Source organism: Tursiops truncatus, chromosome 5 (assembly GCF_011762595.2).
Source record: "Tursiops truncatus isolate mTurTru1 chromosome 5, mTurTru1.mat.Y, whole genome shotgun sequence".
Classification (NCBI taxonomy): Eukaryota; Metazoa; Chordata; class Mammalia; order Artiodactyla; family Delphinidae; genus Tursiops; species Tursiops truncatus.
In genome coordinates this window covers 62397354-62414676 of record NC_047038.1, presented here as the reverse complement: position 1 = coordinate 62414676, position 17323 = coordinate 62397354, and the positions used below count along the sequence as shown (strand labels likewise).

Genomic DNA, 17323 nt, shown 5'->3' with positions numbered 1-17323 from the left:
TCAAACTATTCCTGGGGGCTTCCCTGGTGGCACGGTGGTTGGGAGTCCGCCTGCCGATGCAGGGGACACGGGTTCGTGCCCCGGTCCGGGAAGATCCCACATGCCACGGAGCAGCTGGGCCCGTGAGCCGTGGCCACTGAGCCTGCACGTCCAGAGCCTGTGCTCCGCAGCGGGAGAGGCCACGGCAGTGAGAGGTCCGCGTACCGCAAAAAAAAACCCCAAAACAAAACAAAACAAAAAACTATTCCTTTTCGTGTCTCTTCTCCCTAGACCTTCTGCAATAAGTTAATTTATATGCTGCTCAAAGGGTTTCCTCTCACACAGTAGTTTTGTGCTTATGACCCTGGCAGTAAATGCATATATCTTTTCTGGCAAATACAGGTGGATACTGACTTCATTTATTTAGAAGAGGCCATAATCTACAGAATTATTTCACTGAGCAAATGCTACAAATAGGAGAAATGATGACATAGGTTAACATGCTCCTATAGCAGATAATCTGCTATGAGATACCGTGCCAGGATGTCCCAAGAGCATAAAGGATATCATGTCAGCTAGAATCGGGGCCAATTTGGTTTACCATTCAGTTTCCGACAACAGGAGGATCACTGACTGAGATGCTTATGTTACAAACTACTCTTTTATAAAACCAGCAGGATGACAGTAATTTATTACTCTGAGTACTGACAATTTGTTTGTAAAAACTGTAAGCAAGCCAAAAATAACTTAAGAACAGATTCATATTTCTACCGTGGCTTTTTGGAACACAGAGGAAGGCCAATTCTTTACTTTCAGCACGACTCGAAGCCCCAGTTCCAGAATTTAGTTATAAATCTCTCCTCCTGTCAGGTAGCTGAATAACTGGCTAGAAGCCTGTTCTCAGATGGCTATAAAAGATTTTGGGCAAGAGTCAAAAGTGTAAAGTGTTGAACAACTATTCCATGCAAAAACTCCCCCCAAGGAAACCCAGTCCTTCTATAGAGCTGGCACGGAGTACGGGCTGTTCAGTCCTCTAATTTTCATTCTGGAATTTACCCAAATAAGAGCAACCATTAAATTTACTTATGCAGTTTTTTAAGTGTCTAGTTTATAAAAATGTTGCTCAAGGATGACCAGGATCTCATCCTGAGAGCTGAAGACGCTCATCTTGGTCTCTTTTTCTTTTTACTTAAGACTAGAAGTGAAATTAGCATGTAATCTGCTTCTGGTAAAACTTTCTTTAGTGAAAAATTTTTATAGCCATAAATGCTTACTAGTTTTAGGTTCCATTCTAGTTCATTTAGTCCTCCCAGCAACTCTACAAGATAGAGACTATAATTATCCCCATTTTACAGATAAGGAAACAGGCTCAGTGTTGCCTGAGGCCACCTAGTTTACAGGTGGCAGATAGGACTAGAATCCCGGAAGTTAGTCCCTCTGAACCGGGACGCTGTCCCACCTGAGATGCATGATCAATAAATCGAATGCTTTTTATTAAGAAGATACCCTATTCTGTGCATAAAATAGTGGTTTTTAGCTCCAGATGAGCCATTATTTCAAAAAGCCTTCCTTACACTCCAGTGTGTTTAGCCCCATTCTCCGTCTTCCCATCACGCCCTGTCCACAGACCACGTGGTATTTACCTGCTGCCCTTCTGTCTCCCTTCTAGCCTGTAGTACATCCTCCCACCCAGTACCTGGAGCAACAATCTGAATGAGTGAGAGAACCAAGGAAAGAACAAACAAAAGTGAGTCTCCACAAATCCACTTAGTCACGAAGAACATTAATTTCCAAATGAGGTTCGTGCATCATGGAGGGTATGCAAAAAAAAAAACCCAGTGGGGTGCAGGGAGAACACATTAGCATTTCTCTTTCTATTCACTGACATTTACCACAAGGATTGGCATTAGCATCCTCAGAGTCTGCTCCAGTGCGTGGGGCAGACGGCCACACAGGCCGGCGAGGCACTCAAGGCCTAGCATGGGCATTCCTCAGCTTGTGGGGTGAGCAGCAAGGCCCTCACCTGCTTGCTTGCTTTCTGTAGCCAGTTTACATGGGCCGAACTGAGAAAGTGGCTGTCGCGATTATATTTTCAATTGTATCTAAAGTAACCCTCACAAAACGGCCAGGTGGCTTTGAATGAGTCCTGCACAGAACTGCAAAAAATGCTAGCAACAATACAAGCACAAATAAATGGGAAAATAGTACAGTTGGCGATATTGTTTTTTACCATTTCTCATATAATATCTTTCTCACCCGTATCATAACATATAACAACAAGCTGGTCAGATCAGACATGAAGTTAGCCAAAAAATACCAAAAAAACAAAAAACCTGAAAGTATCAAAACTTAGATCCACATCCACTATTTTTTACCAATGGTCTCTGCCTAAGTGAATATGATACCTTGGGAAACTGCCTAATAATACTCTTCTACAGCTTATAAATAAATATATTTTTGTTAACAAGATCAAAAATGTGGAGCTCGCTGATCTAGAACTTTGCTACTCCAAGTGCAACCTTCAAAGGAGCAGCACCCGCGTCACCTGGAGGCTTGTTAGAAATGCAGACTCTCAAGGTCCATCCCAGACCCACTGAATCAGATTTTGCATTTTAACAAGATCCCCAGGTCCTTCATAGGCACATCTCTGTTTGCGAAGCACTGCTTTAGAACACACATCTTAAATGATCTGAATCCTAATAGTTCAGCTCTTATGTATACGCTTAGAAAGATTTCTCTGTTGAATTTTTGAACTCATAAACTTCTCATTTTAATACCTATTATCAAATGTTCTTCAAGACTATAAAGAACTATCCCCATGAACCAAAAATCCAGTGAAATAATCTATGTATAACTAAAGCATTAACTCCTTATTAATTCCAGTATCTTAAAATAAATGTTCTGATCCTGTACCACAAAAACTATCCGGCCACACCTTCATCTTTTTGATCCCCACCTCCACTTACTTTTGTTTGACCATCGGCTTTGAACACATAGCAGATACTCTGCTGACTGGCTGCATCGTCTTTAATCAGACAAGCAAAATAACTTGGGTCGTGACTGTTATGAATCAGTCTGTGAACTCGCTGAGGCTTACACTCGAAGATGCTGGAACAGATCAGTGGATCCCATTGTTGGCTTCTTCCTGGCTCAGGCTCACATCTCAGTCCGGAGGGCGAAACACAAAGGTGGACTTGCTTGGTACCAGACTCCTTTGTGGAGGACTGCCCGCTGAGCCTTCGCACCTCTGCCACGACCCAAGGCAGCATGGGCATGGTGGTCAGAGAATGCACGGGTAAGAAGCCCACCAGCTGGAGGCTAAATTCCACCGAGACCTCGCTAGGAAACGGATGTTTCCTTGCTGTGAAGGTTATTGGTTCCATGTTGGGAAAGGTCTGGAAACTCAGCAAAACATTGCCACTGTTTTCTAGTTTAGACCAAACAATCTATTTTACATGCTTCTGATGCAGAATCCTGCAGGAGAAAAACAGAGGCATTAGAATTTAATGAAGTCGCAGCATTTCAGAGCTTAAGAGGCTGAAGCCCAAATAGAGGAAGAAATAGATATTAGTTCACATACGCTGCTCTGCCTAGAAAGAGCTTTCTTGAAATCGTATTACATATGAAACCTGAAAATGCCGTAACTGTCACGCTCACTACGGGTTACAAAGATCCCACCGGGAAGACTCCGGTTAAACATAAGCCTCACAGAGCCAACAAAGGCCAGCACCATAGAAAACAATATAATGCTGCTTGGACGGCTTTAAACCCTGCTGCATTATTTAACATACTTTCAAGGAATTTTTTAAGATGATCAAATTCAGTACTGGTGGCTTCCCCCAAGAAAGTAATCTTACAAGAAAAATATATCAGCTCTCTATCATCACCGTCTATTGAACCAGTCCAGTTTTCAACAACTGACCTTATCACTTATGATACCACTGAAGCTTTAAAACGCTCTTCCTGACTTCCCTTGCGGTCCAGTGGTTAAGACTCTGAACTCCCAACGCAGAGGGCACGGGTTCCACCCCTGGTCGGGGAACTAAGATCCCACACGCCACACAGCCGCGGCCAAAAAAAAAAAAGGCTCTCCCTGATGTAGCCCAGAGGTTCTGAATCACCAATTCAAATTCCAGTAACGTGTACTTGGCAACTATCATGTTCTGAACACCATCATAAATATTTTGTTTCATTCACGTACTACAAGCACCCCAACACCTTGCATCTCCTCATCAATAGAGGGTGTTTCCTGTACTACGACCCAAACTCACTCAGTGGGAAATTTTTCCTTCTCTATGGGTGATTTTCAAAAACCACATTTGACGTATCTTAACACCCTCCTGCTCCATTGGATGACAAAACCCTTTTGTCCAAAGCTGAGTTGTCTACAGGATCTCAAGCTCTATTCGTTACTCATTTGCTCCCTGGACCTTCATTCTCTCATGTATTCCCTGATCATATATACACACACTAAGAAGAAATTCTATGAAGACAGAGACTGCATCTTATTCACCCACAGAGCCTGACTCAGAATAGGCTCAATAGATATTTTAAGAGAGTGAATGAAGTCTCTCTCCCATCCAAAAAACAAGATATTTTCCCTTGACCTCAAACCTCCCCCGGCCTCAACTCCTCTTTCCCTATACAACTGTCTCCAAGGTAAAGTCTACACTTGCTGTCTCCACTCCCTCCTGCCCATCCACAATCTAGATTGCAGCCAGAAGTAATGAAGAGCCCCCACAATTGCTCCCATTGGGGTCGCCCACATCCTCTGGTTGTGAACTTCAAAGGGGGACTTTTAGTCCTTAGCTGCCTTGTCCCTTCTGACGAATTTCTCAATGTTGACCACTCCATCCTGCTTGAAACTCTCCTGGTTCTCCTCTTACCTCTCTGGTTGCTTCTTTTCAGCTCCTTAATGGCTTTTCGCCCCTGCTTGAGTCCATCCTACCCCCCTCATTCCACCTGCATCCTTTGGACAATTTCACCTAATCTCTTGATGTCAGTGACCACATTCTAACACTCCTGCTGCCACTGATAACAGCTTACTTTCATTAGGTACCAGGCACTTTGCAAGTGTTCTCATTTCACTTTTATAACAACCTTCATCTCTCACCTTGGTCTCAGTTAGAGACTACTATTATTGCCATTTTTACCACTTAGGAAACTGAGGTCCAGAGAGCATGAGTCGCTTATCACAGGTGATTTGAGTTTGCACCTGATTCTCAACCTGTCCTCCTGAATGCTGCACAAGAATGCATCTACCACATAAACCCTGATGATTCCCATATGTTTGTCTCCTTCCTGAGTTCCAGATCAGGATAGTCTATTAAGTATTTCTATCTGGATATCCTACCCAGATAGCACCTCAGCCTCAATTTAGCTGTTTTAAAACTAATTCAGTCTCACCTCCCTCCTTTCCAGAACTTCTCTTCCTTCCCATAAGCTACAGGTCTGCAACAGCATCACAATTTATTTTATTGGCCCAGTCAAAAGCCAAGGAGTCACAGCTGTAGACTGAATGTTTGTGTCCATCCTCCCTCCATTCATATGTTGAAATCCTAACCCCCATTGTGATAGTGTTTGGAGGTGGAGCCTTTGGGAGGTGAACCCATATGAATAGGATTAGTGCCCTTATAAGAGACCCAGAGAACTCTCTTTCCCCTTCTACCATGTGAGGACACAGGGAAAAGACAGCAGTCTATGAACCAGGAAGCCAGTCATCACCAGATACTGAATCCACCAGCACCTTGACCTTGACCTTCCCATCCTCCAGAACGTGAGAAATAAGTTTCTGTTGTTGGAAACTACCCAGTCTGTGATGTTCTGTGACAGCAGCCTGAACAGACTAAGATAGTCATTCAGATCCCTTCTTCACCGTATCACTACTTCTAAACTGACTTCACATCTAAATATATCTTATCTTTTCTCAGCTGGAGAAAAGGTACCCCCATCTTCAATCCAGCCTTCACATATTTCCTAGAGTAATTCAACTAACCCATAAAATGGATCACGCCACTCCTCTGCTAAAATTCCTTAATCACAGCCCCCGTAAAGTCCAAACTCCTCTACAAGGCATTTAGGATCTCTTCAGAATCTGGTCCTGTCCATATCTGCAACTGCATGTTCTCCCCTAAAATGCCCTCCTTCATGCACTTTTTGGCTCTGAAGATAGGTAAATAGGCACAGTTCCCCATATGAGATATGATTTCTCACACCTCTGTGCTGCAGTGCATACTGTTCTCTCTCCGAGGAACACAATGCCTGTCACCAACTGTAGAGGGCCTGAGAATTTACCCTACTTGCAAGCTAACAAGTCAGGCTGCCACCAAGTTAGGCTGCCACAAGTTAGCCTCCTGGTAGAAGACATGAGACTGCCAGGTCAGAGACAAGGGACCATTTATTACTCAGAGCAATAGCAGTAGCCACAGAGGCAGCATTTCTGCTGGTTCCCTGACCCTCAGTCCCCACAGGCAAGGTGACACCTGTATCCACAGTGGGTTACAGGAAAGGCACCTGAGTTTCGGGGGACTGAATATTTTACAGTGGGGAGTAAGCATGTCTGTCCTTCAATTCTGGAGTGTCCTCCAGAGAGAGAGACTATTTCTCTCTTCCATGGCTGCTGCTGTTGGAAAAAAAAAAAAAAAAAAATTGAAAAGGTAGTCCAGAACAAAGTAGTCAGTGCCTCTGCTCACAAAATAGAGTCATGATAGACCCAAGAAGACTCTCCCAATGACTCCCACTCTTGTCCTCTAACCTAATCCCAACTCATATACAAGCCCTAGTTCAAGCAACTATCACCTCTTCCTTCCGAGGTGATTTAGGGCATCCATCACCATGTCCTGCTGCACTCTGTACCTATCATCATATTTACTTTTAAAAGTTTGAATAGGTTTCCCTCAACAAGTCTGTAAGCTTCTTAAACTCATAAGGTTTGGGGTCTCTAAAACCGGTATTCAAATTCTAAACCTTTTCTGAACTAGAACTGAAGTCTATTCTTTTTACTCTATGTTTTTGTGTGTGATATATATGCATATATCCTAAGAATTAATTTTTATAATATAATTTGAACATAGTTAAGGGCTAATTTTTTAACTTTAAATGTTCAAAAGTTCAGAAATAAACCCATATTTTATTTAGAGTGCTAAAGTATTTCATGAAAGTGTATTCCCTGTCTCTTTTCCTTTAAAGTACAGTTTCTCTTGATGATGAAAACAGACTTGAAGTTCATATAACCCCATAAATAATGATCTCTCTCTCCTTTTTTTTCTCTCACCTACACGTGAAAGTGGCATTAAATGTCTGGCTCAGCTTCCACTCCTATAACTGAATCTGTTTTAAGTCCTAACTGTTGACAGCTGGTAATCCCAAGACATGTTTAAAGCAGTACTAGAATTATTACAAAGGATAGACCCAAGGGCTATCAATTAGTGTAGATGAGGCAGTTATTAATATCATGGCAACAAGCGTAGCAGAATTACTTTGTTTTCTTGTAAGGGAATATATGCATAATGCAAAAAAAATTACACAGTTTAATTGTTTGAATCATTTGGTAAATAATCAGTCATCAAATTAGTTCTGCCATTTCACTGACAAAACTATTTGGATGTCTTGAGTTTTCACTTTTCAACCGGCTGGAGCACATCATAGTTTCTTTGTAAAAAATAGATTGGACATTAACACAGTTAATAAACTATCAAATAGTAAGTTCTACTTCAGACATAGTCATAATTATTTATAAACAATTCAGATTCTGCTGACATAAGATTCATGGTAACTTAGACTAGGTAATTATTTACTGTTCAATAAAAAGTTCCATGAGGATTAGATAGCAAGACGGCAGAGTAGAAGGACGTGCTTTCACTCCCTCTTGTGAGAGCACCGGAATCACAACTAACTGCTGAACAATCATCGACAGGAAGACACTGGAACTCACCAAAAAAGATACCCCACATCAAAAGACAAAAGAGAAGCCACAATGAGATGGCAGGAGGGGCACAACCACAATAAAATCAAATCCCATAACTGCTGGGTGGGTGACTCACAAACTGGAGAACACTTATACCACAGAAGTCCACCCACTGGAGTGAAGGTTCTGAGCCCCATGTCAGGCTTCCCAACCTGGGGGTCCGGAAACGGGAGAAGGAATTCGTAGAGAATCAGACTTTGAAGGCTAGCAGGATTTGATTGCAGGACTTCGACAGGACTGGGGGAAATGGAGGGCACACACAAAGTAGTATGTGCATTGGGACCCAGGGGAAGGAGTGGTGAGCCCATAGGAGACTGAACAAGACCTACCTGCTGGTATCGGAGGGTCTCCTGCAGACGTGGGGGGTGGCTGTTTCTCACCGTGAGGACAAGGACACTGGCAGCAGAAGTTCTGGGAAGTACTTCTTGGCGTGAGCCCTCCCAGAGTCTGTCATTAGCCTCACCAAAGAGCCTGGGTAGGCTCCAGTGTTGGGTCGCCTCAGGCCAAACAACCAACAGGGAGGACACTCAGCCCCAGCCATTAGCAGACAAGTGGATTAACGTTTTACTGAGCTCTGCCCACCAGAGCAACACCCAGTTCTACCCACCACCAGTCCCTCCCATCAGGAAACTTGCACAAGCCTCTTAGATAGCCTCATCCACCAGAGGGCAGACAGCAGAAGCAAGAAGAACTACGATCCTGCAGCCTGTGGAACAAAAACCACATTCACAGAAAGATAGACAAGATGAAAAGGCAGAGGGCTATGTACCAGATGAAGGAACAAGATAAAACCCCAGAAAAACAACTAAATGAAGTGGAGATAGGCAACCTTCCAGAAAAAGAATTCAGAATAATGATAGTGAAGATGACCCAGCACCTCGGAAAAAGAATGGAGGCAAAGATGAAAGAAATGTTTAACGAAGACCTAAAATAATTAAAGAAAAAACAGCTACAAGAATTAAAGAACAAACAAACAGAGATGAACAATACAATAACTGAAATGAAAAACACACCAGAAGGAATCCATAGCAGAATAACTGAGGCAGAGGAACAGATAAGTGACCTGGAAGACAGATTGGTGGAATTCACTGACGTGGAACAGAATAAAGAAAAAAGAATGAAAAGAAATGAAGACAGCCTAAGAGACCTCTGGGACAACACAAAACTCAACAACATTCGCATCATAGGGGTCCCAGAAGGAGAAGAGAGAGAGAAAGGACCAGAGAAAATATCTGAAGAGATTACAGTCGAAAACTTCCCTAACATGGGAAAGGAAATAGCCACCAAAGTCCAGGAAGCACAGAGAGTCCAAGGCAGGATAAACCCAAGGAGAAACACACCGAGACAAACAGTAATCAAATTGGCAAAAATTAAAGACAAAGAAAAATTATTGAAAGCAACAAGGGAAAAACGACAGATAACATACAAGGGAACTCCCATAAGGTTAACAGCTGATTTCTCAGCAGAAACTCTACAAGCCAGAAGGGAGTGGCATGACATATTTAAAGGGATGAAAGGGAAGAATCTACAACCAAGATTACTCAACCCAGCAAGGATCTCATTCAGATTTGACAGAGAAATCAAAAGCTTTACAGACAAGCAAAAGCTAAGAGAATTCAGCACCACCAAACCAGCTCTACAACAAATGCTAAAGGAACTTCTCTGAGTGGGAAACACATAGAAGAAAAGGACCTACAAAAACAAACCCACAACAATTAAGAAAATGGTAATAGGAACATACATATCGATAATTACCTTAAACATGAATGGATTAAATCCTCCAACCAAAAGATACAGGCTTCCTAAATGAATACAAAAAGAAGACCCATACATATGCTGTCTATAAGAGACCCACTTCAGACCTAGGGACACATACATACTGAAAGTGAGGGGATGGAAAAAGATATTCCATGCAAATGGAAATCAAAAGAAAGCTGGAATAGCAATGCTCATAGCAGATAAAATAGACATTAAAATAAAGACTGTCACAAGAGACAAAGAAGGACACTACATAATGATCAAGGGATCAATCCAAGAAGAAGATATAACAATTATAAATATATATGCATCCAACATAGGAGCACCTCAATACATAAGGCAACTGCTAACAGCTATAAAAGAGGAAATCGACAGTAACACAATAATAGTGGGGGACATTAACACCTCACGTACACCAATGGACAGATCATTCAGCCAGAAAGTTAATAAGAAAACACAAGCTTTAAATGACACAATAGACCAGATAGATTTAATTGATATTTAGAGGACATTCCATCCAAAAACAGCAGATTACACTTTCTTCTCAAGTGCGCACAGAACATTATCTAGGATAGATCACATCGTGGGTCACAAATCAAGCCTTAGTAAATTTAAGAAAATTGAAATCATATCAAGCATCTTTTTTAACAACAACGCTATGAGATTAGAAATCAATTACAGGGAGAAAACCGTAAAAAACACAAAACACATGGACGCTAAACAATACGTTACTAAATAACCAAGAGATCACTGAAGAAATCAAAGAGGAAATAAAAAATTATGTAGAGACAAATGATAATGCAAACACAATGATCCAAAACCTATGGGATGCAGCAAAAGCAGTTCTAAGAGGGAAGTTTAGAGCAATACAAGCCTACCTCAGTAAACAAGAAAAATCTCAAATAAACAATCTAACCTTACACCTAAAGGAACTACAGAAAGAATAACAACAAACCCCAAAGTTTGCAGAAGGAAAGAAATCATAAAGATCAGAGCAGAAATAAATGAAACAGAAACAAAGAAAACAATAGCAAAGATCAATAAAACTAAAAGCTGGTTCTTTGAGAAGATAAAATTGATAAACCATTAGCCAGACTCATCAAGAAAAAGAGGGATTTATTCAAATCAATAAAATTCATTTATTAACCAATAAAATTTTATTTTATAATAAATAATTTTTATTTATTAAAATTTTAATTTTAATAAAATTTTAATTAAGATTTTATTTTTAATAAAATTTTAAATTAATTTTATTTATCAATAAAATTAGAAATGAAAAAGGAGAAATTACAACAGACACTGCAGAAATACAAAGCATCCTAAGAGACTACTATAAGCAGCTCTATGCCAAAAAAATGGACAACCTGGAAGAAATGGACAAATTCTTAGAAAGGTATAAACTTCCAAGACTGAACCAGGAAGAAATGGAAAATATGAACAGACCAATCAGAAGTAATGAAATTGAAACTCTGATTAAAAATCTTCCAACAAACAAAAGTCCAGGACCAGATGGTTTCACAGGTGAATTCTATCAAATATTTAGAGAAGAGCTAACACCCAACCTTCTCAAACTCTTTCAAAAAATTGCAGAGGAAGGAACACTCCAAAACTCATTCTATGAGGCCACCATCACCCTGATCCCAAAACCAGAAAAAGATATCACAAATAAAGAAAATTACACACCAATATCACTGATGAATATACATGCAAAAATTCTCAACAAAATACTAGCAAACAGAATCCAACAACACATTAAAAGGATCATACACCATGATCAAGCAGGATTTATCCCCGGGATGCAAGGATTCTTCAATATACACAAATCAATCAATGTGATACACCGTATTAGCAAATTGAAGAATAAAAACCATGATCATCTCAATAGATGCAGAAAAAGCTTTTGACAAAATTCAACACCCATTTATGATAAAAACTCTCCAGAAAGTGGGCATAGAGGGAACTGACCTCAACATAATAAAGGCCATATACAAACAACCCACAGCAAACATCATTCTCAATGGTGAAAAACTGAAAGCATTTCCACTAAGACCAGGAACACGACAAGGCTGTCCACTCTCACCACTATTATTCAACATAGTTTTGGAAGTCTTAGCCATGGCAATCAGAGAAGACAAAGAAATAAAAGGAATACAAACTGGAAAAGAAGAAGTAAAACTGTCCCTGTTTCCAGATGGTGTGATACTATACCTAGAGAATCCTAAAGATGCCACCAGAAAACTACAAGAGCTAATCAATGAATTTGGTAAAGTTGCAGGATAAAAAATTAATGTACAGAAATCTCTTGCATTCCTATATACTAATAATGAAAAATCTGAAAGAGAAATTAAGGAAACACTCCCATTTACCATCTCAACAAAAAAAATAAAATACCTAGGAATAAACCTACCTAGAGAGACAAAAGACCTGTATGCAGAAAACTATAACACACTGATTAAAGAAATTAAAGATGATACAAACAGATGTAGAGATATACCATGTTCATGGATTGGAAGAATCAATATTGTGAAAATGACTATACTACCCAAAGCAATCGACAGATTCAATGCAATCCCCATCAAGTTACCAATGGCATTTTTTACAGAACTAGAACAAAAATCTTAAAATGTGTATGGAGAAACAAAAGACCCTGAATAGCCAAAGCACTCTTGTGGGAAAAAAACGGAGCTGGAGGAATCAGACTCCCTGACTTCAGGCTATACTACAAAGCTACAGTAATCAAGACAGTATGGTACTGGCACAGAAACAGAAATATAGATCAATGGAACAGGATAGAAAGCCCAGAGATAAACCCACACACCTATGGTCAACTAATCTATGACAAAGGAGGCAAGGATATACAATGGAGAACAGACAGTCTCTTCAATAAGTGGTGCTGGAAAAACTGGACAGCTACATGTAAAAGAATGAAATTAGAACACTCCCTAACACCATACACAAAAATAAACTCAAAATGGATTAGAGACCTAAATGTAAGACTGGACACTGTAAAACTCTTAGAGGAAAACATAGGAAGAACACCCTTTGACAAAAATCACAGCAAGATCTTCTTTGATCCACCTCCTAGAGTAATGGAAATGAAAACAAAAATCAACAAATGGAACCTAATGAAACTTAAAAGCTTTTGCAAAGCAAAGGAAATTACAAGCAAGACAAAAAGACAGCCCTCAGAATGGGAGAAAGTATTTGCAAATGAATCAACGGACAAAGGATTAATTTCCAAAATATATAAACAGCTCATGCAGCTCAATATTAAAAAAACAAACAACCCAATCCAAAAAATGGGCAGAAGACCTAAACAGACATTTCTCCCAAGCAGGCATACAGATGGCCAAGAAGCACAAGAAAAGCGGCTCAAAATCAGTAATTATTAGAGAAATGCAAATCAAAACTACAATGAGGTACCACCTCACACCTGTTAGAATGGACATCATCAGAAAATCTACAAACAACAAATGCTGGAGAGGGTGTGGAGAAAAGGGAACCCTCTTGCACTGTTGGTGGGAATGTAAATCGATACAGTCACTACAGAGAACAGTATGGAGGTTCCTTAAAAAACTAAAAGTGGAATTACCATATGACCCAGCAATCCACTACTGGGCATATACCCAGAGAAAACCGTAATTCAAAAAGACACATGCACCCCAATGTTCACTGCAGCACTATTTACAATAGGCAGGTCATGGAAGCAACCTAAATGCCCATCGACAGATGAATGGATAAAGAAGAAGTGGTACATACATACAATGGAATATTACTCAGCCATAAAAAGGAATGAAATTGGGTCATTTGTAGAGATGTGTATGGATCTAGAGACTGTCATACAGAGTGGAGTAAGTCAGAAAGAGAAAAATAAATATCGTATATTAACGCATATATGTGGAACCTAGAAAAATGGTACAGATGAACCGGTTTGCAGGGCAGAAATTGAGACACAGATATAAAGAACAAACGTATGGACACCAAGGCGGGGGAAAGTGGCAGGGGGTGGGGGTTGGGGTGCTGTGATGAATTGGGAGATTGGGATTGACATGTATACACTGATGTGTATAAAATGGATGACTAATAAGAACCTGCTGTATAAGAAAATAAATAGGGCTTCCCTGGTGGCGCAGTGGTTGAGAATCTGTCTGCCAATGCAGGGGACACGGGTTCGAGCCCTTGTCCGGGAAGATCCCACATGCCGCCGAGCAACTAAGCCTGTGCTCCACAACTCCTGAGCCTGCGTGCCACAACTACTGAAGCCCATGCACCTAGAGCCCGTGCTCTGCAACAAGAGGAGCCACCACAGTGAGAACCTCGCGTACCGCAACCAAGAGTAGTTGCTTACAGCAACTAGAGAAAGCCCACGCAAAGCAATGAAGACCCAATGCAGCCAAAAATAAAAATAATAATAAAATTTTTAAAAAAGAAAATAAATAAAATTAAATTTACAGAAAGAAAAACAAAAGTTCCATGAAACAGAAGAACCATTCAAATAATCCTAACAAACCATCAGATTAGTTTTTAAGCCATCTCAATCCACATCATTTTCACGCAATCTGTGACCATCCTTTAGGCCCCAGGTAGAGCCACTTATTCCAGGAAGCATCTTGTGTCTCAGACCTCAGTAAGAAATACTCTGATCTGAGACAGCCTTCACTGATTTCTACTAGATTTGCGTGGCTAGGGCAGTGCCATGGACAGGTAAGAGGGACTACAAGGAAAACATAAGAAGAGGAACAGAATCTAAGTGCTTGTCCTATTTCACCCAAACGATTATTTCCCGAACACTACCATAGGGGTCTTGAATAAAATAAAGCTGAAATCTTATAAAATACAGTAAATTTTATTATTTAGGGACTTCAGGGGAAGGAAGAGCTGATAGTGCCACACTTCTTAAAAAGTTACTTCTTCGCTAATTCGCTGTAACTTGGGGGGTAGAAAACTTAGGTACCCAGCACAAATGGGTAAATAATTCATATAAAAAAATGTTTTCAAATAAATAAGATTTATCTCTGTGTGTGATTTTTTTTTTTTTTTTTTTTTGCGGTACGGGGGCCTCTCACTGTTGTGGCCTCTCCTGTTGCGGTTCACAGGCTCCGGACGCGCAAGCCCAGTGGCGGCCATGGCTCACGGGCCCAGCCACTCCGCTGCATGTGGGATCCTCCCCGACCGGGGCACGAACCCGTGTCCCCTGCATCGGCAGGCGGACTCTCAACCACTGCGCCACCAGGGAAGCCCTCTGTGTGATTTTTTAACTATATTTTAACAGAATTTTAAAAATAAATTACATTTCATTGTTTAAATTCTTAACTAGAACATGGTAAACGTAAGTAACATGTTTTACACAGAAGAAATAAAATAAGTTGTCCTTTTCTTAATTCAAAATTATCATTATGAAATCATCACGATCCACCTGTTATTATTCTATGCATTAAAAAGTAATGTCCTCAAGAAAACGAAAAAAGAAATACCCTGACCTGTTATTCTGGTGAGCATCTAGTCGTGTTCTCAATAGTAGAGTCATCTGTGGACAAGCCCTATCCCTTACAGAGACCATCTGTGTTCTACACAACTCCTACCCACCAGAGTCCACAAACATGGTAGAACTCAAAACACAAAGATACTCTTTTATTACAACAGTTCCAATAACCCTGTTAGTGAGTCCTGCTATGCTAAGTACCCCTGGAAGCACACACCTAGAATCACAACATTTTAAAGCTAGAAAGGTCCTTTCAAGCCACTCAGAAATTTCCCTCATATGTGAGGGAAATGAGGAAACTGGAGAAGCCAAATGGCTTGTCCAAGTTTGGTGACAGAATTAGGACAATCCAAGCCCCTGACTACCAACCACGTGCTGCAAAGAACCTCAGTTTTCTTACGAAGACACTTGCAAGTGTGAAGTTGAGAAAACAAGTTACTTTTCCAAATCTCAAGTTTATTCTTATAGAAGAATGGAACAAGACCATCCTCAAGTTTTCTTCTGTCTCTAAAATCTGGTGAATCTCATTTTCATAATGTATAATACCACATGTCCCCGGCATGGTGTGGGGATAGAAAGCTGCTCTCATCTTCCCTTCAAGAATATAAACGTGGGAGAGGTACGTGAAGAAAGGGTGGGAGGAAGCGAGAGAGGTGATGGTGGGAGTTAGCTGGACGCCATTGGGAATCCCCTCTCTTCCCAGGCCCCCCTCCACTCCCTCCCAGCAAGCCACAGAGAGTAGGATGGGGACTTCCCAGTAGCTAACCATACCACAGCCCCTGCTCCAGCCTCCCCTCTCACCTCCTCAGAATGCTGGTTGGAGGGCAGGAGGGCGAGATAGATGGATGAAGGAGGGCTGTTGGAAGCTTCTAGCTCCAGGCCAGGTTAGGAGCCAGTCAGTACTGATTAGCTGTCAGGGACCTGCAGGATAGACAGGGAACCCCGAGTGGCCACTCATTTCCCCTTGAGAATCAATGACTTAATTTTTCTTCACCCTAGATAGAGTAGGCATGAGGCCAAACAGGATTATTCTGCCACCTGAATAATCTCATGCAGTGGGATCACTGGCTTGGCTCAGCTGTTTGTCCATTTCCTGCACAGAATCCCACCCAATCAGAGCAGTGTGCTGCTCACCCAGGAACCGCCCACAAGTCCCAAAGATCTTTGGGGCCGTCGGCTACTTCAGTATCACGCAGAGCTCCTGGAGTCAGTGCTCCTAACGTTCACATCATCAAGGATGCTCCAGTACTAGGCTTTGCCTCTCTAATTTGACACATAAAGTAATGCAGTTTTGAGTGATTCCCTTCCCATATAAATCAGAGCTAACTCAAGCCTAGTCCTTTAGAATGCCACTGTCACTTCTTGTATTTTCTACTGTATTACACAGGATAAAGGGGTTGGGGGGGTCCCAGTTGGCCTCTAGGGGTTATGTCTAACCCTCCCTGCTGCATGGCTGCTTTAAGTTATTCTCCTAAAAGTAATAATATTACCTGTTAACACATAATACCACTAACTGTGAGTCTGTTAACAGGTTTAGCTCTCACAACAACCCTGGCCAATAAGGACCATTACTGATCATATCCAAATAAGGACTATTATGATCATTATCAGCTCCAGTTCAAAGATGAGAGACCAGAAGGAAGTTGCTGGCACAGAAAAATTAGTTCACTTGCCCAAGGTCATACTAGCAGCAAGTGGCAGAACCAGGATTCGAACACAGGTCCCCCCACTTCACCCAGGTGAAGGTGGCCTCCTAGGGAAGTGGGACACAGAGACCGTCAACAGCTGGTAATAAGGGAAGAGGGGCAAGCTGAATTATTTCTTCAGAGTTGCCCTTTTCTTCCTCAAACCACCTGGTACTATGACAAGCAATGTCACATGGGATAAAAGGTTAACACCCAACCAGAAATGTTACCATAGCGAAAGGAGAAATCTCCAGAGCTCTCAGTGGGAAAGATAAAGGTAGACTAAGCGGAGAGTTCCATTTACAAAACTTTACTTTGATGCTAATAATTTACACCTACACCAATGAACATTTCCCCCATTTTACTGGCTTGCCAGTGGCTGGACAAATCCACATGAAGGCATTTATCTTAAATATCGCTTGATTATTTCATTTACTACTTTGAGCCACCCTT

General features: G+C 41.2%; 1 protein-coding gene across 10 annotated transcripts in view; it reads right to left on the bottom strand.

The window, feature by feature from the left end:
• Positions 1-17323, bottom strand: part of TBC1D1 (TBC1 domain family member 1) — a 230172-nt gene that overhangs the window by 210731 nt on the left and 2118 nt on the right. For all 10 annotated transcript variants that reach the window (XM_073805150.1, XM_073805147.1, XM_073805143.1 and 7 more), the window contains exon 2: positions 2946-3453. In XM_073805150.1, coding sequence (XP_073661251.1) covers positions 2946-3362 — 417 coding nt within the window. In that variant the 5' untranslated portion in view covers positions 3363-3453. The remainder of the gene's footprint in view (positions 1-2945; positions 3454-17323) is intronic.